The 24,918-nt window shown below is 41.2% G+C and overlaps 1 protein-coding gene across 2 annotated transcripts in view; it reads right to left on the reverse strand.

Annotated features, from left to right (window-relative positions):
• Nucleotides 1–24,652, reverse strand: part of TFEC (transcription factor EC) — a 125,276-nt gene extending 100,624 nt beyond the window's left edge. For both annotated transcript variants that reach the window (XM_073331607.1, XM_073331602.1), the window contains exon 1: nucleotides 24,582–24,652. In XM_073331607.1, coding sequence (XP_073187708.1) covers nucleotides 24,582–24,611 — 30 coding nt within the window. In that variant the 5' untranslated portion in view covers nucleotides 24,612–24,652. The remainder of the gene's footprint in view (nucleotides 1–24,581) is intronic.
• Between the last annotated feature and the right edge of the window lie 266 nt (nucleotides 24,653–24,918).

The following is a 24,918-nucleotide window of genomic DNA, read 5'->3' on the forward strand; positions in this document are numbered from 1 at the left end:
AAAGTGTAGCTGTGATGGTGCAAATATGTGCCTAGGGTTTCAGACAGGATCATATTTGGACAACTAGCCTGTCCTGCTGCTAGTATCTCTGTGGCTACACTTCTATTTTTAGCACAGTAGCACAATCAGAGCTAGAGTGGTTATGTCTATTCCTGCCGGAGATTACACATCCAGCTCCAGTGTAGACATACCCTTAAAGACTGTGCTGAGGCTCAGCTGAAAACCAGGCCCTCAATGTACACATTTCACATGTGCACAAAAAAGGATGTCCCTTTAAAATGAGGTCCACACTATGAAGTAAACAAAAAATACAGCAGTTGCAAGGAACATGCTATAACATTTTAAATATAATCATAATACTAGGAACTTAAGCAACCTTTCAGATATTTAATTATTACTTTTAGGGGTGCCATTCATTTTTAATATTACATGATGCTGTCATTATGGGGTTCTGTGCAGCTAACTACTAAGGAATAGCTACCCTTTATTAGAGGTGGTTTTATAATTAACAGGTATGAAGTACAGTGACATAGAGTTGAAAATTTAAGCTTTTGGGATGTTAAAAATACAGCAGCAAAATGGAGATATTTGTAATATCTCAGTTTTCAAAGCAAATTTTTAGCAGTATTTTGGCATTTTTGACAACTGGCATGCTAATCTATGTCCACAAATAACAGAAATCCAATACCCTACAAGCAACCAGGTCAAAAGAACAGTCCAATAATTAAGAGTCTTACATAAGAATCTGTTTAACACCCAGGAGCATAGGCTAGTTGAAAAGATTAAAGGAAAAAGTTTGTTTATAGATTTCATTTTTCTGCCACAAGAACCTAAATAAGATCAGGATGGTGCTTTTTCCCCTCATTTGAACACAAACTCCAGAATACAAGATTATTATTAATACCTTTTTTAGATTCATCATATTTTACACATGCATTCAGAACCACTCAGGTTCTATCTTCAGGTGATAGCTCATGTAAAATATTTCTGGTTAGTCTAACCAAGATTTTATGAGTGACCTTTCTTTTTGGATTGACCTGTTGGCTTGGCTAACACAAAAACTCATTATTCATGAACTCAGACTTATTAAGTGTTCACTTTCAAATGCAGATTCATAAGATACTGTAACATCAAAACTAGGATGACAAAAAAGAGTTCTGTGAATTAATGTATTCTTACATAACCATATCCATGCATAACGTAGACATCTTTCACATTCTATGATTTACCTATTCCTCATTAAAAGGAGCAAGCATAAGGTTTCTATCTCATTAATATGTGATTTAAAGAACCAAGACATTTGAGTTTTCTCTGCAATAGTACAGCAATCTTTTTATAAATGAAAATTAGTACATAGTGATAAAGTGTTCTATAATTGTAAAACAGGAAGTAGCTTGAGTCAGCAATGCTACTTAAACAGACTTGGGGTTGAGACTAAGTAAAAACTACACACTAGATTAGACTATATTGTAATTTTATCTCAATTCTCACAATATTTGGCATTTTTCTTAAACCCCAGCACCTGGCATCATCTATGCGGGAATCTCAGCTTTCATTGTGATCCCTCGTGGCTACAGAGAAAAGCTTGAAAACATCAACCCTAAACATTCAGAAGAGTCCTACATTTATTATTTTTAAAATCTCTTCAAGTTTTAAACCAATCACATCACTTTTAGGGGACTAACTCCTCATTTTTGAATGCTTGAGATTGACATTGGCAATGCTGCATACGTTAGCTAATAGGCACAACCATAGTTAACATTCTGTGCTGCCGTCCAGAAGGCACAGTACAGGAAGTGCAGACCAGGAAGAATAGGGCAAAAGTGGAATGCCTTTGTAATTCAGGACTATTCCAACCTAAAATGACACTTCCTTCCCCCTCATAAATTAAAGCAGTTCCAATGGCTGCTCGAATGTATAGATAACTTCTGAGAGATACTCATGGGAGAATCTCCATATTATAGCATGCACTGCCGTTATTCCCTTGCCCATTGACTTCTGCCCTGTGCTTGTGAAGGGGCTCTGTTATGCCTGAGTTCTCCTCTGGCCCCTTGCAACATAGATTTGGTCTCTCTATGCCACTGGAGCAGCACATGGGGCTAGAACACTGGAGGAGAGGAGCGGCAGAGGTGTGAGGAGGATCTGACCCTATCACTTTAAACACTAGGAGCCTGATTCTCCATTGCCTTGCACCTTTGGTAGATGTTTAAACTTATGCAAAGTGAATCTAAAATTCTCCCATTCCAATCTAGTCATATTTTACATCCAGTTTTCAGACATGTAAATGACTATTTAAGGTGCAAGACATTGCAGAATTAGGTCCAATGTAACAAATAAACCAAGATTCATGTCCAAATTACATACTGTGCTGATTCACTACATGCAAGAATCCATATAAGGAATCCTTCGAACTACAAAAGATACAGATCCTGGCTTGATTCAGCAATGGCAGCTTGTGTGCTCATATATGTGGGCGTGTGTGAGAGAGAGAAAAATTACTACTGCTGACAAAGCTTAGGACACAAGATTCCCAACAGCAGTCAATTTGTGTGGAAATGTTCCCCACCTACCTCTGCACTGCTAAAGGACAGAGCTGGACAGAGAAGCCCCAAAAGTGGAAAGTAATGGTCAAGGAAGGATTATGGCCAGAGTGGCTGAGCAATGGGCTGCTTCTGAACTCTGCTTCACCAGGGCTTTTCTGGAGTCCCAGTCAAGATGGCCTCCACCAGCAGAATCCGTAGGCAGGATGCTGGTATAAACACCATCTGGCTTCCCAGGGTGACTCTCACAGCAAGTGGAGCATCCCCATTGTAGTAAAGAGGTACAAATTACAAGCCCATTCCAACAGGGCTGAACATGATCTTCATACTGGATTATATGAGCCTAGGCTATATTATGATCCATTCTTCTTCTTAATGTATCGCTAGATTTAACACCCAGATCTTGAAAGTCTGGATGTGGCATCTTTAGACTATAAGCTCATTGGTGCAGGAGCTCATATCGATGTAAGCAGTGTCAGGATGAGCTCCACCCTGACATCTGGTGGCGAGGTGTGGCAAGTTGTGGAAAAGAACTTCAGGGGCCGATCTCATTTGCATAGGCACACCCACCACGCCTAGAATGAGACCATAGCTGCCCAAATGGTCACTTTGGCTGCTGTGGGATCCCCAGTGTCTCTGTTATTGGGGCAGGAAGAATAAATTGTTATTACCCTGATTATGGGAACTGTGCTTGGAACCGTACGTGGCCTTTTGTTATGATGGAGGGATTCACCATCAACTAAGTAGCACTCGCTAGGCAAGGGTCATGGGTTCCAAAACTCTGTGAATTGAGAGAGGCTGGGGACAAGTATTAATACTTGGTGGCATGGGCCCCTTGGTGAGGGCCTTACATGCTAATTGCACTTCCTCCTCTCTCCACTGTGGAATATCAGAGCTAATTTTGATTTCATTAGAAGTCTAGTTACAGGCTGCTGAGCTCACTTTGGGCTAAGAGTGCACCAGCACTGGGGCTCCCCTACTACAAGCTGAATTCACCTAAGCGCTGAAATCACTGAGTGTTGTGTTAAGTAGTGGGGAAGCCTGAAGATATATTGTGGAGCAGTTTGCGGGACGGCTGGAGTGCCTTGTGGACAGGCTGGTGAAGCAGTTCGACGCGGAGCAGTTTGTGGATGGCAGGAGCTGCTTGTGGGCCGCGGAGCTGAGCGAAGGAGTTTGTGGGGCGGCTGGTGGAGCAGAGCGCAGCTGAGCGAAGGAGTTCGTGGGGCGGCTGGCGGAGCGGAGCGAAGCTATGGAGCGGTCAGCTTCAGATCATGTAAGGTGCCTCTTACACCCGTCCTATCTCCACCCAGGTTGGGAGGTAAAGCTCCGCAGATAAACTTTCGAACTCTGGGGCTGCCCTGACCAGGGACAGAGACTTTTGGGTCATTTGACTTTTGGGACTTTGGGTGATTTGGGGTTGCTGGACTCAAGAACCAAAGGGAAAAGGGCATGCCCCAGTTTGCTTGGGGTGCGTTTTTTTTGCTCATGGGTTGTGTTATGAATCCTGTTGGTGGTGTTTCCCCAACATAATGCCACATTGTTTCTCTCTGTTATTAAAAGGCTTTTTGCTACACTCAGACTATGTGCTTGCGAGAGGGGAAGTATTGCCTCTTGGAGGCGCCCAGCGGGGGTGGAATATATTTGTCCCAGGTCACTGGGTGGGGGCTCGAGACGGTTTGCATTGTGTTATTGGAATGGATTCCCTAGATATTGAACCCGGCCCTTGTTGCTGCCAACTCTGACGGGCAGAAGGATTACATATATTTGTACAGTGCCTAGTACAGTGGGGCCCTGACCTGTCTGAGATCTCTAAGCAGTAAAGCAATAAATGATATCATCTGAATATTAGCCAGGATGAGCCAGGGATGTCTTTAGCCTCGGTTTTGCCAGAAGCGGGGAATGGGTGACAGAGGATTGATCGCTTGATGATTACCTGTTCTGTTCATTTCCTCTGAAGCACCTGGCACTGGCCACTATCAGAAGACAGGATACTGGGCTAGATGGACCTTTGGTCTGACCCAGTATGATGGTCCTTTGCTCTTATGGCAATGAACTCTTTCAACCCTGGATGAGATTTTAAAAAGTATTCAGCATTGGCCTAATTCTGTTCCTATTGAAGTCAATAGAAATTCCCTTCGACTTCGGCTTCAGTTGGCTTAGAGCTAGGCCAACACTGAGGCTATGTCTATGCCACATCATTTACAGCGATTGTAGAACTTCTGGTGAAGATGCTCTAAGTCAATGGGAGAGAGCTCTCACATCGGCTTAATAACCCTTGCACCCGTGAGAGGCAGTAGCTATGTCGGTGGGAGACGCCTACACCGGTGCTTAGGTCGGTATGGCTTACGTCTCTTAGGAGTGTGGATTCTTCACACCTTGAGCAATGTAAGCTATACCAAAGTTATTTGTAATGAAGACACAGCCTGGGTTCTTTAGAAAGCCCCACTTCATCTGCCTTTCTTTTTCAGGTGGGACTTTCCATAAAAGACTTTGGAGGTACACTGAAGGCCCAGTTTTCCAGACCCCTATACTCTCTTTAAATACAGGAACAGTAAATGATTTCTTCACTGAACAATCAAAAGTTGGGGAAGAATACAAATCCAGGTGTGAATAGGGTTTTTCCAGTTTACAGATAAATAGTCAGCTCATTATTCAAAACACTCTTATAAAAATGTCTCCAAGAGCAGACTAAGCTCTGCTTGTTCTAGTCACACAACAGAGACAGCAACAGAAAGGGAGGGTTGGTACCCCAAAAGAGCAATCAGTTTAAACTTGAAGTAACAGGCAAGACGCAGCAAAAGATCTTGGAGAAAGGGTCTAAGTTATGCTTGACTAGGTTCTCTACTGTCTGTGAATATAGGCTAAATTGCCCCTGTGAATTGAAGCTTTACTCTCTGACCCCTCTGTGAACTGTACATCATTAGGCGAAAACACCCTGCATTTCTAATGTGGTAACAAATTAAAAACCCTCTTTAAAACAAGATACATGAGCTACAGTAAGGATTATATGAACCACTACCTTAAATTTTTCATTTAAAAGTGTGTAGCCCTAAGTTATCTTACTGCTGAATACTGCAAGGCAATTAGATGGTTTTGAAACCATATATATTTATGCATTCATCTTTCTTCTTGAAACAATGTGATGCAGAAACTGGGCTTTTCCCCTGTCAATAGCATCTTGTTCTTAGATCCTCTCCCTTAGCTAGTAAGCAGTATATTTTATTTATAATTGCCAAATCCTTAACTTCTGCTCGGGGAACGTTTCCATTGAATGGATTTTGCCTAATAATAAAACTTAATACTTTGCTTTTCCACAGTGTGTTTCATCTGAAGATCTCACAGCCGTTTCCAAGCCATGCTCACATTGCACAAGACTCACATGAAACAGATAAGATGCTACAGGTTTTCAGGACAGTATATGGAGAACTAGGCCTTATACTTCCAAGGCACGCACATCACAAGCACAGCAACTTGCTACTGAATGCGACAAGTTTCTACACACAGGGCAAAACCATTTATTTGGTGTTCTGCTACAACAACTTACAGCACAAAAATAATTGTGGAAGAAGAGCAGCAAAGCACTACAAAATGAACATGGGCTGACAAATCAGGGGAGGAGTCAGTGCAGTAACAATAAATAAGATATAGCAGTAGTCCTTCCTGTGGCAACAATGTTAATGAACTTCTGCTTCTGCAGAGCTGAAAAACTGTTTCACAATATCAAGTAAAATCTCTCCCAAATCAGGGAGAAAGTAAAGTAGTACCTGGTGTGGATGGCTTTAAATGAAATAGCTCCTAGAAAAAGTGCATTTCACAAAATATCAACAGAAGCAATGATTAGTAACATAACACAAAAGTTAGACTATAGGAAATATGGCACTAGACATCCTAGTAAGAAATGTCCTATGTGTGGGAAAGTCAGCTAAAAGTAAGAATCATCACCATGCACAATCACAGTTGTTGCATTGCACGTATAGTTACAGCAACTGATAGATTGCAACACTTTGGCCTTGATTCAAGGAAACACCTAAGTACGTGTTTAACTTTAAGGATGTGCTTACCACTGTACTGAATGGGGATGCTTTCATGAGTTGGTGCCTCAGTTAACTATTATTACAATGGGGCCTCATATCAATACTGAGGAAAATAGAAACAAGAAAGTAACTGCAAATAGAGACCCTGACACAGGGGGGAGGGATAGCTCAGTGGTTTGAGCATTGGCCTGCTAAACCCAGGGTTGTGAGTTCAATCCTTGAGGGGGCCATTTAGGGATCTGGGGCAAAAATTAGGGATTGGTCCTGCTTTGAGCAGGGGGTTGGACTAGATGACCTCCTGAGGTCCCTTCCAACCCTAATATTCTATGAAATTTGATATAGGAGCCCATGCCAATGTATTACCAAAAAATGAATACCAGAAAATCAGGAACCAATCTCAGAGAGAAAAATAAAAAATAAATATTCTCAACAGATCGTGGAGGGAAATCACCAGACTTCAAATCTCAAGTGTATGGATATAAAAATTGCACAGCCAATTGGTTTTGAGAGTTAGGGTGTAGCAGCTCAACCTTTTCAAATAATGAAAAGTTAGTGAAAAAACAGAATTGATCAAACAAGTAATTAAGGCCTTGTTTGATCTACTGTCTAAATAACAAGCAATAATAGAAGACTTCAGTAATGTGTTTAATTAATGTTTCAGAGTTGTAGCTGTTTTAGTCTGTATCCGCAAAAAGAAAAGAAGTACTTGTGGCACCTTAGAGACTAACAAATTTATTTGGGTATAAGCTTTCGTGGGCATCTGATGAAGTGAAATAAAATTGTTAGTCTCTAAGGTGCCACAAAGACTCCTCGTTGTTTTTAATTAATGTGGTTGCTTAAAAGGCATACATTACATTTGTTTAAACCCTAAGGTAACCCCATTTATTGCTTTACCTAGGAAAATTCCACTTCCACTGAGAGACTGGTTTCTGAAAGACCTAACATGCCTGGTGAATTTAAGAGTTGTAAAGAAAACTACTGAATCAAATGAGTGAGTACAGCCAATGGTGGTAGCAGAAAAAGCAAACAAGAGTCTGAGAATATGCCCAGATTCAGAGGAACTTAATAAAGCTATAAAGATAATCACTTTCATCCTCCAATTGTGGAAGAAATAATCCGCAGTCTGGCTGGAGCTAACTACAACAATGCTGTTGATGCTAGAGGGTTTGGGATGAAGAAAGTTCCAGACACACACCCTTTCCCACACCATCTGTTAGTTACTGTTTCTTTTAAGATAATGGAACTTGTGCTGACAGACAGCAGCAGGAGCTAGCCTCATCCGCCTGGAAGCCTGTCTACATAATTCACCCGCCACCACCCATGCTGCTGTGGCTTCACCATTATTGTTACTCAAGCTAGCTTTGATCTAGTTAGATACAAGCTAGCTCAGGTATGTCTACACATGCTGCAATCACATCTCCTGAATGCAATGCAGAAATATCCTTTGGCACTTCTGAAAATCAAGCTCTAGGAAGGTGCCTAAATATATATTTAGGAGACTAACTTTAGGCTCCTGCTTTTGAAAATGGTGGCTAGTAACATTTACTCTATCTACTTATATCATCTTTTAAAATTACAAATGCATATAAAAATATAAATATTTGAATATAACCATCTTCTCCAACTTTCTATGTCACTAGCTTTCTTGCCTGCAAGTGGCTTCACATGGAAGGATCCCTACACCCACAATTAAGTCAACAAGACTCGATCAGAAGCATCTTGTAGAATCAGATAGTCGTCTCTTTGGGGCAGGGACTGGGTCTTCATATGTATTTTTACAATGTCAGACACAGTGAGGCCTTTGGATACTACTGTACCTTATTTGAAATCTTTATACTAAGTCAGGCCACCATGCATATAGGAGTATATAGATATAGATATGGAAAAGGACAGATTTTATATATATGCATGTATGTATATTCAATATTATTAATAATGAGGAGGATAAAAAAGGACAAGAATCCATCCCATTTAAAAAGAGATTCTCTTTGTATTCTTTTCTATTTTTAATCATTAAAAAAAAAGCCCAGTGAAGCCTCATTTCTTCCAGATCTCCTTTCCATGGAGAAGTGTTTTAGTATTTTTTTTAATCAATGTGCATAATGCAGGGGAGGAGGTTTCTATCTGCAGAGGTCATCACAGTTTTAGAAGCAATACTGCCGTTATCACAAGAGTGGCCCATTAGCTGTGGTGATAACTAGCACAGCAGTGTGGGAGTCACTTTGGAGATGTCATCAGCACTTCTGCTGCTAGGGAGTATGCTTAAAATAGCCTTGTATGCACGGAGACATGACTTAATATAAAGAAAAAAATACATTTTTTCCATTTTATGTTTGATCAGGTTTAGGTTCCCTTTGAGTTACATTTCCTAAAAACAAAATTATACCCTTCATTTTATGCAAATTTTTAGAATAAGAGGCATATCTGCTGAGACAAAATCTCATCACAGTGGTATCACTAATGTGACTGCTTTAGAAACCTTTTCAGAGTCATTTTTCTTTTTAAAAACAGAATGATAGTTTTCCTTGTTAACTAAAAAACAAAAAAAATTCTGCTCTTTTAGGACCTAATCCAAAGCTTGTAGAAGTCAGTTGGAGTCTGCCCATTGTTTTCAATGTCCTTTGGAACAGGCCCTGGGTCAGATGGCAGTTCTCAAACAGCAGGCAGGAAAGCAACATTTATTTTATGCAGAACAAAAATATCATAGCAATATCATACCAGGTCACATATCCTAAGGGACTGCATTTCATAGGAACATAGACCTGAGATCCATGTAGTCCAGTATCCTGATTCTGACAATGGCCAGCATCAGATACTTCAGATGAAGGTGTAAGAGCCTCATGGTAGGCAGATGTGGGATCATCTGTTCCCACACACATTTCACTCTGCTCTTCAATAGTTAGAAATTGGCTTAAGCTCTGAAGTACAAGGTTTAATATCCCTTCTAAAAATTTGGTGTAATTAATTATGATAGCTCTAGCAACTCAATTTCTACCCTTGAATTAATATCACATATTGTTTTACTTAGTAAAATTTGCTCAGATACCATAATAGCAAGTAGTATTTGCACGAAACACACCTCCCTGGTACCAAGTGTTGATCCTGATGGGAAAGGGTTAAGTAGCTTCTGCTGACTTGCTGAGACAAGTAACTAGTTACCTCAGCTGGAGATAAGTCAGGTAGGACTGGCTCTCTGGAAACAGAGATCAGGATGAAAGAAGAATGACCCAGTAGATCAAGTGCAAGCCTAGGACCTCACTTGAGAGAGGTTCAATTCCTTGCTCGACCACAGAATTCCTGCTCAAGTCAGTTAGTCTCTGTGGACCTCTCCATTTGTAAAATGGGGAATACCTCACACAGAGGTGTTGTGAGTAGAGCTGCACAGGTTTTTGTTTTAGGGGCAGAACTGAAAAATAAAAATAAATCAGATTCTAATCAAAACCAATTTTTAAAAAAATCATCAAATTGAAAAAAACTTGAAAAAAAATTCATTTTGAATTGACCAAAATTTTTCACTCGATTCAAAATAATTTTGATGTCTTCATTTCAGTTTGGCTGTTCATGAGTGTTTTTTTCAACCTTCTTTGTGTGTTTTTTTTAATTGGCCAAATTTGGAAACAAAACCCCATTTCAAAATGAAAAGCTGAAATGAAACATTTAGACATTTTCAAAATGAAACATTTAAAATGAAAAAGTCAACGTGAAATGTTTAGTCTTTTTTCTAATGTTTCTTATTTTATTTCAGCCAAAACTATTTATTCAAATTGACCTGAATTTGTGAATAATTTTGGTACCACAAAAATACATTTTTTGGTGAAAACAAATCATTATTTTTACTGAAACAAACTTACTTAGCTCTTATTGTGAGGCCAAACGCATTAAAGCTTATATGATACTTGGATGTTATGGTAAGAGGGATTACAAAAGTACTTAAGATAGGTATTTAGATAGGTAGAGAAGGCCCCCAGGACCCAATCCTGGGTAAAAGGTTTGAGCAAAACTTTTTAAAATCTTACTCTTTGTTAATAAAGCTAAATCCCTGGGAAAGAGTTCATTTGGACTCTGCATAGCGTGTAGATTGCATTTGTGGAGCAGGCTGGGAATACTGCAGACTTGAAAGATCCATATAAACCACATAACAAATGTTAGTTTCGTTTTAGCCACAAAAATCAAGGATCCCAGTAACGACGATTTCACTGCACCCTTAACTTGCACTTGGCCCTGCAATTCTTTTCCATGCAGAACTCCCACTGGTTTCACTAGGAGTTTACTGTTGGAAGACCAGGTTCAAGGAGTTTGTTTCCCTATGTGTTTATTAGATATCACAGCCTATATAGGACAGTCTATTTAGATTGTTGTTTGTAAGTTCAAGTTCTCTGGCACATAGTTCTGACCTGCCTTTCACAATAATGGACATTGTGCTATATAGAGAGAATATGTCAAATATTTTTTACTAAAATATGGGCTCTGTTCTCCTTTGACACACACACACACACACACACATATATATATACATTCCAGTAGCATCAATGGGAGCTACAGGCTCATATTCATCCAAACACACTCTGGTTCCAGTTCCATTATCCTTGATCAGGAAAATCTTCCATTGGCTTTAGGAGGCCAGTAGGCCATGAGTCATTAGAATCTTTGATTCTGTAAAGTTTGGGTCTATTAGGGACAAATGGATGTACTGTAAATGTCACAGGGACTCTTAGACCTGTACGAGCCTTTGAGCTATGTTTGAGACACAAGTGGAAATTATAATGGAGAAAGCTTAGTGAGCTGGTTAATTTCCCCAATAAACTAATGAGAGTTGTGTCTCCAGGAGAGAATAAACCTCATAGTGACTACTCTTGTTTTATTAATTATTTAGACTTTGTCCTGAAATCACAGTGTTCGAGGGAAGGGTGGTTAGGGTCATGAGTCTCAAGTTGGGACCATTTTTATTACTACTGCTAGTTATACCAAGTGACTAACCTAAACTGTAAAGTCTGCAATGCAAGAACCTGTCTGTCCCTATGTCCAATAAGGTGCTTAACATCACTTTTAGTAGATACAAATAAATAATAATAATGAGGATTTTTTTCTTTTCTTATAGATCAGTGTACCCAGGGGCTGTTTGACTTGCATGTACTATTTCCATCTTCAGTCTCTTTCTTTATTTCTCTGTGTGCCTTATTTGCTCTGCATCTGTCATTTTTATTCTACATTTTTCACTCTGCTTATTTCTTTCTTCTCTTTGCTCTCCATTCTGTACATTGATCTCATTTGTTTCTTTCTTCCAACTCTCAGCCTTACTCCCTATCAATTTTCTCCCTATCAGCCAGTGGTTTTGCTGGCACTCATAATATTATGGGAACATCTCATTCAGAAGATTATTTTAAAAAATTTAAATGATACAGGAATGATTCTTCTCTGGTGGAACACATCTAGTCTGATTTCAAATGATCAACTGTAGGAACTGGGGGATGTTACACTGTAGGTAGGATTCTGGCTTATGGATCTAAGGTCTTGTAACCACATAAATGTCCCTAACTATGAAAAATTAGGATAAGGGACGAGGGGACATACATATAGGCAGAAACCTCCCTTAATTGACAAGTTTCGCAAAGTGTTCTTTAATTGAAGGTGATATTTACTTCCAAAGCCACTAAGTCTTTCTTGCCTTCAGTGGTCTTTGGATTAGGTCCTATGCAAATACTGAGCAAATTAACCATCCTTGGGTTTCAGCAACATGAATTTGCTCAAGTGTAAGCATTGGAGATCAGAATACAGTTCCTTATTTTTCTTTTCAGTATCACAATCAAGTAGTCTACATTACACACTCATAACCGAATATATTCTGCATTAAAAATCACAGCCATTTAAAAACTACTAAGGTCCAAAACAGCATCCCACATGGTCACATTTTTCCTGTTATCTCAGAAAGGCCAAACTGAATATCTGAAACAAAATAGCTCCTGGGCTGGAATTCTGTATGCCAAGTATTAGCCTCGAGCAAATTTTTACAGCGGAGATACTCAACTTGAGGTAGAGCTTCATAATGGGAATACTGCCAGACCCTTGACTATAACCAATACTACTGGGCACCAGTATAATATTTAATTTACACTTCTTACAAAGCTAGCAATCTTTTTGTTAATCTCACTGCCTAAGTGAAAATCTCATCCCAATTCACTGCCCTCATGAACTCATAAATGGTCTTTTAACCACTGCTGTGATTTTCAAGTGGAAATATAAAATGGCAAGAGTTAAATATTAATATTTAGTTCTTACATTGTGCCTTTCTTTGATACCAATTACAACTTGAACTTCACCTAACTGAAAAAGACTGCAGACTTCACTCAATTAGCAGTAATAGGATTAAAACATAGCTTTGGAACTGAAGATTTAAATAGAAAAAAGAAAACCTTGGCAAATACTCACTGCAGTACCAAATTAATCTCAAAATAAATATGCAGTCTTGGGTAAAATAAGTGGAATGTAGGAGGGGGAGGGGAGAAGCTTTCTTTTTGACAACTGCTGCAATTTACAACTTGTGGATTATGATTAATTTAGAATAGTATTTTTCTCCATTTGGCCTAAGCACTTTTGAAATAGATATTGCCAGTCAAAGAAGGTTTCCTCACATGCAACTATGATGCAACTTGTTATGCTGAAATAGTGTCCAGTTTTGCTCATCACATTTTTATTTATTAAAAGGATTTTCTATGGTGCTTGTCTTTGTAATATCGGAGCATCACACAGACATAAATGAATTTTATTTGTATACCCATTTTACAAGTGAGGTGCAGAAATTAAAGCTGTGTATCTAGCTGCACTAGAGAACTGAAACACTGGTATTCGAGCCAGTGGACAGCACTGATGTGAGTACCATTAGTGCTGCATGTGTTCATATTACCCATGCAGTTTTGGATGCATGTTTACTCTGCATCCACACTTGCTGTGTGCTACACAACTGCAGTTTCAATGTCCTCTGTGTACCTACTGCACAGTTCCCTGGATCAGTGGGTTGAGGAATTGTGGCAGAAGATATCAGTTTTCCATAACTCACTGGGAAGCTCCCATAATTGTCTGCCCCTAAGTACCAGTGCCATTTCTTGTCCTTGTCTCAAAACAGAGGCCAAGATACATAGTATGTACTCATTCCTTGCTCAGCAAGAAAGGTTTTGCATGGAACTTCAGTAAAGCAGTCATAAGGAGGCAAGTCATCTGCAGCAAGGTAGTACAAGCAATACGTGTAGAGATAAGGAACAGAGACCAGCAGCTAATGGAGTTCTGGTTGTAATGGCCATGTTCCCCCAGGCCTGGAATAGCTGACTCCATGCAGTATGGTACAGATGGAGAGAGAACCACAGTGACAGATGAAGCAAGTTGCTCTAGACATGTTCCCCCAGGCCTGGAATAGCTGACTCCATGCAGTATGATACAAATGGAGAGAGAACCACAGTGACAGATGAAGCAAGTTGCTCTAGACATCTGGAATGAGTAGCAATGGCTCTATAACTCCAGAATCTGGGAAGATTTTTTTTCATTGGCCCCAACCTAGTCGTGTCAGACCAACCAGGATGAGAGTTCTACTCGCTATAGAAAAGTAAGTGGCAATTTCCTGAGGAAAGCTGATTACCCTGGCTGGTTACTGGCCAATCGGGGAGCAGTTTGGGGTTAGGAAGTTCATAGTGGGTGATGTTTTCAGGAAAGTGGACAAATCAATACATAGCATGGCCAATGTGCCAGAGATGAATGAGGCTTTTGAACATGCATGATAGCTTCTGCTTGGGCAGTAGAGACAATAGGAGGGATGAATATTGGAAGCAAGTGGAGACTAAAGAAGGAGAAACTTCATGGGGCAGAGGCAAAGAGATACTCAAGGATACATCTACCCTTTTACAAATACTAATGGCAGCATTCATGAGGACCAGGAAAATTCCCTCTCCAGCCCCAATAAAAGGCTGCATATCTGTTGCAGAAAATCTCTTTGTCCACCAATTTCTTGTCCCCCTGAACCAGCTTGACTACAGCCTACACTGTTCTGTCTGGCTCTTCAGTCCCACGGATAAATCATGAGATCATGGCAACATTTCAGGTGTATTCCAATGTGACTTCAAGTACTCCTGAAGAGTACCTGGCATTTATATTCTTCTCCTCATCCTTCTTGCCCCTCACGACTGCATTGCAAGGCATCTCAAGCTGAGTGGAAGGGAGAATTGCAAAGATTTGGTCTTTTTTTTTTGCGGGGGGGGGGGAGGGTAAGAAAGACCTTTTTTCTGGCCTGACTTATTACTACTGTCCAAGGCTTTGTTAAGGTTGACCCTAAAGTCCTTTGATCTCTGCCAGAAGATAGGAGTTATGCAGCACTATTTGTACAGTAACGTGACTCTGGGCCGTGAAGATCAGAAAGTAAACTAGACAGGCAACTTATGTGACTGGATGCATTGAAGAGGAAGAATGTTTACAACTTTCAGGCTATTACACTATGCTCAGCCTGGCACCGGACTGGCAGAGATCACCAGGACAGAGGAAGACATGATTGTTAGTATTGCTCAAAGCAAGCCTAATCTAAACAGTGGTGTGAATACCTGTTCATCACTAGAAATAACTGTATGTGCGGGTATGAGATTTGTTATTGGCATGGTAGGGAGAGCAAATGGTGGTTAATATATCAGATTTCTCATGTAAACAACGTCTAAGTAATTTCTTCATTGTGTGGCCAAAGAACAGAAGCCCAAATTCCCAAGTTCTACTCTAGTGACTTAATTAGAAGAACTTCATTTCAAATTTCTACCTTTCAAGGGACAGAGATTCAACCACCCACCAAAATTATAGTCTCAGACCACTGACCAGTGCATGAAAACTTCAAGATACAGAAGTTTATCTGAATAACTTTCTAGCTGACAGATCCCAACAGGAAAAAGCAAAAAACAAAAGAAAAAGTTCAGACATTTAGAGATGATTGTCATTCTTTATAAAGATTAAGGAACTTGCAGCTCTTAAAAACTGCATTCCTTTATTAATCCAAAGGCCAGCCATTGTACAAGCAGCCACAGTACATGCTGCCAGACACTGCTTTGCTTGTGATCTGAGACCTGACATGAAGGGACCACCTTCTCAATGGGAGAGAGTTAATTCTTCATATTGGACCATTCTTGGGCCCCTAATAATGCTCCATTTTATGGCAAATATACAAAATTTAATTTGAAAGGAATAATGTTTACACATGATTTGCAAACTGAAAAGAGCATAACAAGAAATGATGCGTTCTTACATTCATGTTTGCATCAGTTGGAGTGGGTAGTTGTAATCTCTGCATTTTGGGATAGGGCTTAATTATGGTTTCAGGTTTATGGATATGTTAGAAAACAAGAAAGCTCTTATAAGAAGAGGAGTCAGTCAAAGTATTAGATGAACTTCATGTCTGATTTGTTAAAGGAGCCCTAGGTAAACTGCTGAGCTAACAAGGTGAAGCTCAGAATAATGTACGAGGACAAAATGGATTTTTTCATTTTAATATATTCAAGCAGGAGAAAATAAATAATCCTGATTCTTCTAAGGAGGTGGGCAACTATAAACACATCCAGTAATTTCAGTGTTTTCTGGAAAAGTCAGAGCTGGTTTGCAGTCATATGAGGAAGACCAACCACTGTTAATATGACTACTTTCACCTCCCCACCCCATTATGCCTAGATCTAGCCTGAGAGCTCAGTCTCTCACTTTCATGAACAGTATAAAATTCTGCCACAAAATTTAAATTAAAAAAAATCAATTATTCATTGGATCTCAGTAACCAATAGTTTATTTCCCTACATTTGATTTTTTTATTCAGCGATAGTTCTGGAATCCAAAGTGGCAACTAATTGCACTGACAATGAAATGGGATCACCACAGCACAGCCTTTATGCATTTTTCCTAATAAATGTCAGTTGAAGCTCAACCACTCACTTCACTAGTTGCTAATTTAGGCTGAATACCACCAGCTTTCTAGAGAGAGAGATTTTGGTTTTAAATGAGATTAATCTCACAAGTGAAGTGTAACTTTCTTTCCGTTATAATAAAGGCCTTTGGTTATCCATTAAATCTGAATTGCGGGTTTAACAAACACTTGCATAAGACTCATTAATATTATCCTTCAAAATTTGATATAGTTACTAATTCAATTAATGCTACTTAATACCTTGGAAGTCAGGTCTCTTCAAAAATTCAGTTACCATAGCTTTTGCCACAGAGCAGCAGTACTGTAATTGCAAAGCTCTTTTTCACTATGCTCCTTCAACTTAACTTTCTCTGTACAAGTCCAAAACTTGAGCTGGTGTTTTTCAGATATATCACTAGTGCAGTTTGGTTGGTGCCCTAATCCATCACACCAAGTGCCTATTGTTGGTACACTTCTGATCTGCAAGTTCACAGGCCTGATTTACCCTCATTGTCATGGACAGGTGGAAATTGCACCTCCCTGCACCAGTGAAACTGCTGTAACTCAGGAGACGGATTCATGACCAGGAAGGGCAGATGGTGTTTTCACCATCACTCTCTACTTCCACTGTGGGAGGACAGCTTTAAACTATGTTTGGAGTGTTGTTGTAGTCATGTTGGTCCCAGGATATTAGTGAGAGAGGTGGGTGAGGTAATATCATTTATTGGACCAACTTCTGTTGGTGAGAGAGACAAGTTTTCAAGTTACACAGAGCTCTTCTTCAGATCTATTACCTCACCCAGCTTGTCTAGCTTTAAAGAATGGCTGTCCTGGATGATTCCATCTGTTGGACCCGTGGCCAGGCTCCTTCTGGGCTAGCACCACCCATTTGTGGTGTATACCAGTCAGCTCCAGGACTCTCAGCAGAGAAGGTTTGTGGTGCACTCTTGATGGACTTCCCACCTGCTACTGGAGACTCTGAACAGGGGATAGGCTGGTGGAAGGCAGCATATCCTGTGGTTGATCAAATCTTTTCCTCTTCTGCTCAGCTCTTTCTTCTACACTGTACATCACCTCTTATACAAAGAATCACAAAGTGCTTCACAATGAGTCATCCTAACAGGTGCCAGTTTTATATCCTTAGAGAATTATTTCATGAGAGAAATGACTGTAAATTTTGAACAGACATGATCCAGCATTAATGCCTTCTTCATCTGATGAAGGTGAAGATCATGATGAACTTTCCTTTTCAGTAGCAGAAATATCAGAGGACAGAAAAGAGCTAGATTTGGTGATCTCCATGTTATGGGAATTATTGCCCAGAAGTGGGTCAACAGCAGCTCAGGTGTCAGGAGCCATGAGCAGAAATAGACATCACAAAAATAAAAAGGTCCAAAGAAAGGCAAAAAAAAATGATGAGGCATATGGTGGGACCAGAGAACTTCACATGAGGAGGAGTTAAAAAGACTAGGCCTATGTTGTTTGGAGTAAGAAGAGACATAACAAAGGTATTCAAATTAATGAATGAGATAGAGCACATGAGGCAGGAATTATTATTTGGCCTCTCCCATAATGTAAGAATAAGGGCCCTCCTTGAAGGTGAAAGGTAACTATTTTAAAATGAATATCGTACGAAAATAGATGTGAACACAATACATCAAAAAACTTGTGGGAATCATGGCCAATGGACATTATTTCAGCAAATAGCCCGGCAAGATTTTTAAAAGAATGTAACCCCAGTTACATTAGCCTGAATAACTTCATATCATATGGATTATTAAACAGATCATCAACTGGAATCAAGAAGAACTGGGGCTTCTGTCCTCCCTCAAAGCAACTGACATTGGGCACCTGTCAAAAACAGAATATTGGACTAGGTGGATCATTCGTCTGTTCCATTATAAATAACCCTTCGCTCCTGTGTGCTGTTACTGTAGCTATGCTGTCACAAAGGAGGAATTGCCTTCAGCACAGCTATAACATATTATGCAGACTCATCTATAACAGTCTTGTACTTGGATCGGACAAACTTTTGAGTAGGATGCATCATCCAGACAGCAATGGATTTAGGCAATATCTGTCTATCTATGTGGGGGAATCAAAGCAGCTGTTCTATTAGCTTCTGTGTCTATAGTAAGGTATGGAGAGGTGTCAACAATAAGGTGGCTATGGTTAATTATAAAAGATAAATTCTCATATAGTGCAGATTCTCGAGTGTTTGGCCCAGTATAGCAAGAGTGGGATTTTGTGTGAAGTACATCATCCAAAATGAAGAAAAACATGCCTGGGGAATTGGTTTGATGGGGCATGCACTCATCCCACTGCCAGCAAGCCTAAGTGCCCCTGCATTCATGCATCACCAATTAGGTGCACATGCAGAGCATGTTCTACCTGAAGAAGGGGAGCTTCTAAAGCTGAAGCTGGCCAAAAAGCAGGGAGAAATTTGCTCAAGAGGAGAGGCTGCTAGGGAGCCCACTAATCAGGGCAGCCCAGCCTCCCCTTTGCCCCTCCCCCTTATTTAGGGCAGAGAAACACTGCAGCCCTGATTGGGGCTGCTCTGGACATCTTCTTTCCCTCAGTGCCCTGTAGCTGGACCTGAGGACCAGTGTCACAGACTGGAGGTAATTAGACTCAGAGAAGACAGTGGTAGTGAGCACAACTCCAGTGGGGAACAGTGAGCTTGCCCAGGATTGGGGTTCCAGAGGGTAACCAGGGACAAAGGACATAAAGAGATGACAGCAGAGCTGAGAGCTGGCTGACTACAATTGACTACAATTCTTGAGTATCTGAAGTTTTGATTTCACTTTTTTCATGCATACCTTCAAGAACCCTGGAAAACCCTCAGCTGGTGCATTTCATCTATTTAGATTATAGTTTCTTTGGGGCAGGTAGTCTCTTATAATGATGCTATAGTGTTTAGCAAACATGGGGCCCAATCTTACTTAGGACCTCTAGGCAGTACTAGATTACACACAGAAATCATAGAAATGTAGGATTGGAAGGGATCTCAATAGACCATCTAGTCCAGTGCTCTGAACTGAGGCAGGACTAAGTTCCAGTGTTTAATTACCCTTACAGTTAGGAAGTTTTTACTAACGTCTTATCTGAATTTCCCTTAATGTAATTTAAGCCCACTGCTTCTTATCCTGTCCTCAGTAGTTAAGGAGAACAGTTTATCACCCTTCTCTTTATAAGTGCAACTTTTTACATACTTGAAGACGTATGTCTCCCCACAGTCTTCTCTTCTTCAGACTAAACAAACCAAGTTTTTTCAATGTAACCTCATAGGTAAGACTCCGGGTCTGTCACAGAGGTCACAGAAATCATAGATTCTGTGACTTTCCATGACCTCCATGACTTCTGCAGCAGCCGGTGTGGCTGACCCCAGGGCCACCTAAGCAGCTGGCACTGGGGGCCAGCCACACCGACTGCTGCTGGAACGGCCCCGGGGCTAGCTACTTGGGCGGCCCCTGGGACCAGCCGCACTGGCGATGCTGGAGCGGCCCTGGAGCCAGCTGCACCAGCCACTGCTCAAGCAGCCCTGAGCAGCAGTCCCAGAGGTGTCAGCAGCAGTGGCAGGTAAGCAGCCCCTGTCAGCTACTGGCCCTTTGCCCCTCCTCCCGCCCCTCCGAGCAGCGCCCCTCACCCCCAAGCTAAGATTTAGTCAGAGGTATATAGTACAAGTCATGGACAGATCTCAGGCCGTGAATTTTTGTTTATTGCCTGTGACCCATCCATGACTTTTACTAAAAATACCCATGACTAAATCATAGCCTTACTCATAGGTCATGTTTTCTACACCTTTAATCATTTCTCTTTCTCTCCTCTGGACTTTCTCCAATTTTTCCACATCTTTCCCAAAGTGTGGAGTCCAGAATTGGACACAGTACTCCAGTTGAGGTCTTATCAATAGAATGGAAGAATTACTTCTTGTCTCCTGCTTACAACACTCCTGCTAATACATCCCAGAATGATGTTGGCTTTTTTTGCAACAGTTTTACACTGTTGATTCATATTTAAATTGTGATCCACTATAACCCCCAGATCCTTCTCTGCAATACTCCTTCCTAGGCAGTCATTTCCCATTTTGTATTTGTGCAATTGATTATTCCTTTTTAAGTGGAGTAATTTGCATTTGTCCTTATTGAATTTCATCCTATTTATTTCAGACCATTTCTCCAGTTTGTCAAAATCATTTTGAATTCTAAGGCTGTCCTCCAAAGTACTTACAACTCCTCGCAGCTTCATATCATTCATAAACTTTATAAGTGTGCTCTCTATGCTACTGTCCAAATCACTTATGAAGACATTGCATAGAACTGGACCCAGGACAAATCCCTGCAGGACCCCACTGGATATGCCCTTTCAGCTTCACTGTGAGCCACTGATGTAAAGGACAGGGCATAGGCGGTCTGGCCTAGCATTCACAACTGATCTGAGGTCCACACATCAGGGACAGTAGTCAGTTAGCAGGGGTTGGAGAAATTGCTAGAGCCAAGTTCAATAAGCAAGAGTTGGGGTAAAAGTCAGCCTGGGGTCAGATACTGGAGATCGGGAGACGCGATGGGGTCTGGAGTCTAGCAGGCCTGAATGACAACTTAGTGGGGCACCCTCCAGGGTTAAATAGGACATTTGGCCAATCAGAGGGCTGCAGAGTACCGTCACTCTGGGTCCTTTGGGCTGTACTTCCTGAGGCGCTTACTCTCCAGAGTGCTCCCTGGCTGTGACTCTGCATGGCCTCCTGGTGGCACTGTGGGAACATCAGCCATCCCAGGCTCTAATCCATGGATCCTTACAAATCGTAACTATTCTCTGTGTACAGTTGTCCAACCAGCTGTGCACCGACCATATAGCAGGTTCATCCAGGCTATGTTTCCCTAGTTTGTTTATGAGAAGCTCATGTGAGACAATATCAAAAATCTTTCTACTGTCAACATACATCACACCTACTGTTTCCCTCCCTATCCACAAGGCTTGTTACCCTGTCAAAGAAAGCTATTAGGTTGGTTTGACATGATTTGTTCTTGACAAATCCATGTTGACTGTTACTGGTTACCATCTAGGTGCTTATAAATTAATTTTTTGATTATTTGCTCCATTATCTTACTGGGTACCAAAGTTAAGCGAGGCTGTCCTCATTGTCCTTTTTATAGATAGGTGCTATATTTTCCCTTTTACAATCTTCCATGATCTTTCCTGTCCTCCATGAGTCCTCAAAGATAATTGCTAACGACTCAGAGGTCTTCAGCCAATTACTTAAGTATTCTAGGTTGTATTTAGTCAGGCCCTGCCAACTTGAAGACATCAAACTTGTCTAAGTAATTCATAACTTGTTCTTCCCTATTTTAGCATCAGATCCTACCCCATTTACACTGATGTTCACCATGTTAGTTGTCTGATCACTGTTAACCTTTTTGGTGAAAACTGAAACAAAGGCATTTAACACTTCAGACATTGCTCTGTTTTCTGTTATTATCTTTCCCTCTTTATTCAGTAACAGGCCTACCCTGTTCTTGGTCTTCCTCTTGCCTCTAATGTATTTGTAGAATGTTTTCTTGTTACCCTTTATGTCTCTAGCTAGTTTGATCTCGTTTTGTGCCTTGGCCTTTCTAATTTTGTCCCTACATGCTTATGTTGGTTCTTTTTACATTCATCCTTTGTAATTTGACCTAGTTTCCAATTTTTGTATGACTCTTTTTTGACTTGTAGGTCACTGAAGATCTTCTGGTTTAGTCAGCGTGGTCTCTTACAATACTTCCTATCTTTCCTACACACTGGGACAGTTTACTCTTGTGCCCTTAATGTCTCTTTAAAAAACTTCCAACCCCCCTGAACTCTTTTTTCCCCTTAGACTTGCTTCCCAAAGGATCCTACCTACCAATTCTCTGAGGTTGCTAAAGTCTGCCTTCTAAAAGCTCATTGTCTTTATTCTGCTGTTTTCTCTCCTATCAGTCCTTAGAATCATGTGAACTCTTATTTCCACACAAGCTGTCTTCCACCTTCAAATTCCCAATCAGTTCCTCCCCATTTGTCAAAATCAAATCTAGAATAGTCTTTCCCCTAGTCACTTTCTCCACTTGCTGCAATAAATAGTTGTCTCCAATGCATTCCAAGAATTTATTGGATAATCTGTGCCCTGTTGTATTATTTTCCCAACAAATGTCTGGGTAGCTGAACTCCCTCATCACAGCCAAGTCCTGTGTTTTGGATAATTTTTCTAGTTGTTTAAAAAAAGCCACATCCACCTCTTCTTCCTGGTTAGGCAGTCTATAGTAGACCCCTACCATGACATCACCCTTGTTTTTAATTTCTTTAATCTTTACCCGAAGACTTTCAACAGGTTTGCCTCCCTTTTCTATCTCAACCTCAGTGCAAGTGTTTACATCTTTGATACAGAAGGCAACACCTCTTCCCTTTTTTCCCTGCCTGTTCTTCCTGAACAAGCTGTACCCTTCTATACCAATATTCCAGTCATGTGAATTATCCCACCAAGTCCTGTGATGCCAACTATGCCATAGTTGTCTTCACTAATATTTCTAGTTCTTCCTGTTTATTCTCCACACTTCTTGCATTAATATACAAACATTTAAGGTGTTCATTTGATTTCCCCTCTGTATTCCCTCTTGTCTCTCCTTTGTCCCTGCTATGATTGCCAATGTTCTGACCCTTCACCTAGCCTCCCTGTTTTTAACTCACCTATGGACTTTTGTCTTCTGCCCCCATCAAACCAACCTTACAGCCTGCCTCCCTAGGTTAGCTAATTTGTATCTAAAGATACTCTTCCCTTTCTTGATAGGTAGACCCCATCTCTGCTCAGCAGTCATTCTTTTTGGAACAGCACTGCATGATCAAGGAAACTGAAGCCCTTCTAGTGATATCTTCTGCACAGCCAAGCATTCACCTGCAAGGATGTGTCTGGCTCTGCCTGAGTCCCTACCCTTGACTGAATGGATCAATGAGAACACCACCTGTGCCCTCACCTCCTTCACCCTCACTCAGGGTCATACCTTGCAGTATCATTAGAGCACACATGGATGAGCAGCATGGGGTAGTAGTCAGGAGGCTGGATGATCCTTGGCAAACCTTCTGTAATGATTCAGATACAGGTCCCTGGCAGGCAGCATACCCCAGGATGCCAGGTCAGGCCAGCAGATGGCTGCATCCATCTGCCTTAGAAGGGAGTCACAGACCACCACAGCCCTTTGTTTCCTTTGGGGAGTTGTGGTCGTGATTCTTCCCTCTCGGGGGTACATGGCTTCTCCTCCTCCATCTTTGGGGGAGACTCCTCATGACCCTTATTACTAAGGCAGCATACAGACTATTTATCTCTTTGGAGGGTAGACTGGGAGCAGGAGTGGAGTACTACTTATTGCCAAAAGTAATCAGCAGCCAGCTTCCTCCCTGTGAAGTAGCAGTTTCTTCCCCCACCCTCTCCACCCCTAGTGGTGCAACTGCATTCCTCTCCAGTTAGATTGCTTCCTCAACCATGCGGGTCTCCATATGCGTATCATGAATGAATTCCTCATGTGCACAGAGCTCACAGCCTCGCCACCTCCTCCTGTAGCTCTCCCACCTGCTTCCTGAGAAATTTTACCAGTAGGAACCTCTCACACTAGATGTGTCTGCAGGTGTCTGCAGCCTGGCTTTCTGTGAGTGGGAAATGCAGGCCACAGTCTCTGCAAATCCACACCAGGACCTGGGTAGAGGTATCCATGGTCAGATTCTCTGTTAGGACACAGGTGCAGGAGCCAAGAGCAGTGTTGGCATTGATAATGCCACCTTTCCAAAGCAGGATGATTTTATTCTCTCTCCTTCCTACAAACTTCCTCTCAAACTCCTGTTTACTAGCTCCCCTTGGTCGCTTAGCATCTGACTTTTACCCCTTCTCTCCTAGGTCAACCTTGCCCCCTGATCAACACACCAGCAGAAGGGAAGTCACAAGGATGATCAAGGGTCAAAGGATAGAAGGCTAGAGCCTTGCTAGTGCACACTCAGCCTCTGCCCCCCGCATCCCCAAAAACACGATCCCCAACAGACCACACTGTAAACTTTAAGCAACCCAAAAGAGAAACCAAACAGACAAACAAGCTCACTCACCCCAAGATTTAGTGCTTGCTCCTTCTTCATGAGGGGATCTCCCTCTCAGACTCCCGTTTGCTCCCCCCTGTTCCCTAGCGAAATAGGTTACAAACACTTTGACACAAAAGGCGTCACCATTGTTACTAAGATAAAATATGTTTAAAAGGCTACAGGTCACGCTACGCCTGATTATTATATGCACCGATCTATTTATGAACATGACTACTTTTGTAAAAGGAACTTGCTGATTTGATTGCATCACAGAAGACTGGGGTTGGAACAGAAGGGGATCCCACTGACTAAAACAGGAAGTAAGGGAGGGGAGGGCATGGCTCTATCCATTTGCTGTTGTCAA

The sequence above is a fragment of the Lepidochelys kempii genome, chromosome 1, assembly GCF_965140265.1.
Source record: "Lepidochelys kempii isolate rLepKem1 chromosome 1, rLepKem1.hap2, whole genome shotgun sequence".
Lineage (NCBI taxonomy): Eukaryota > Metazoa > Chordata > Testudines > Cheloniidae > Lepidochelys > Lepidochelys kempii.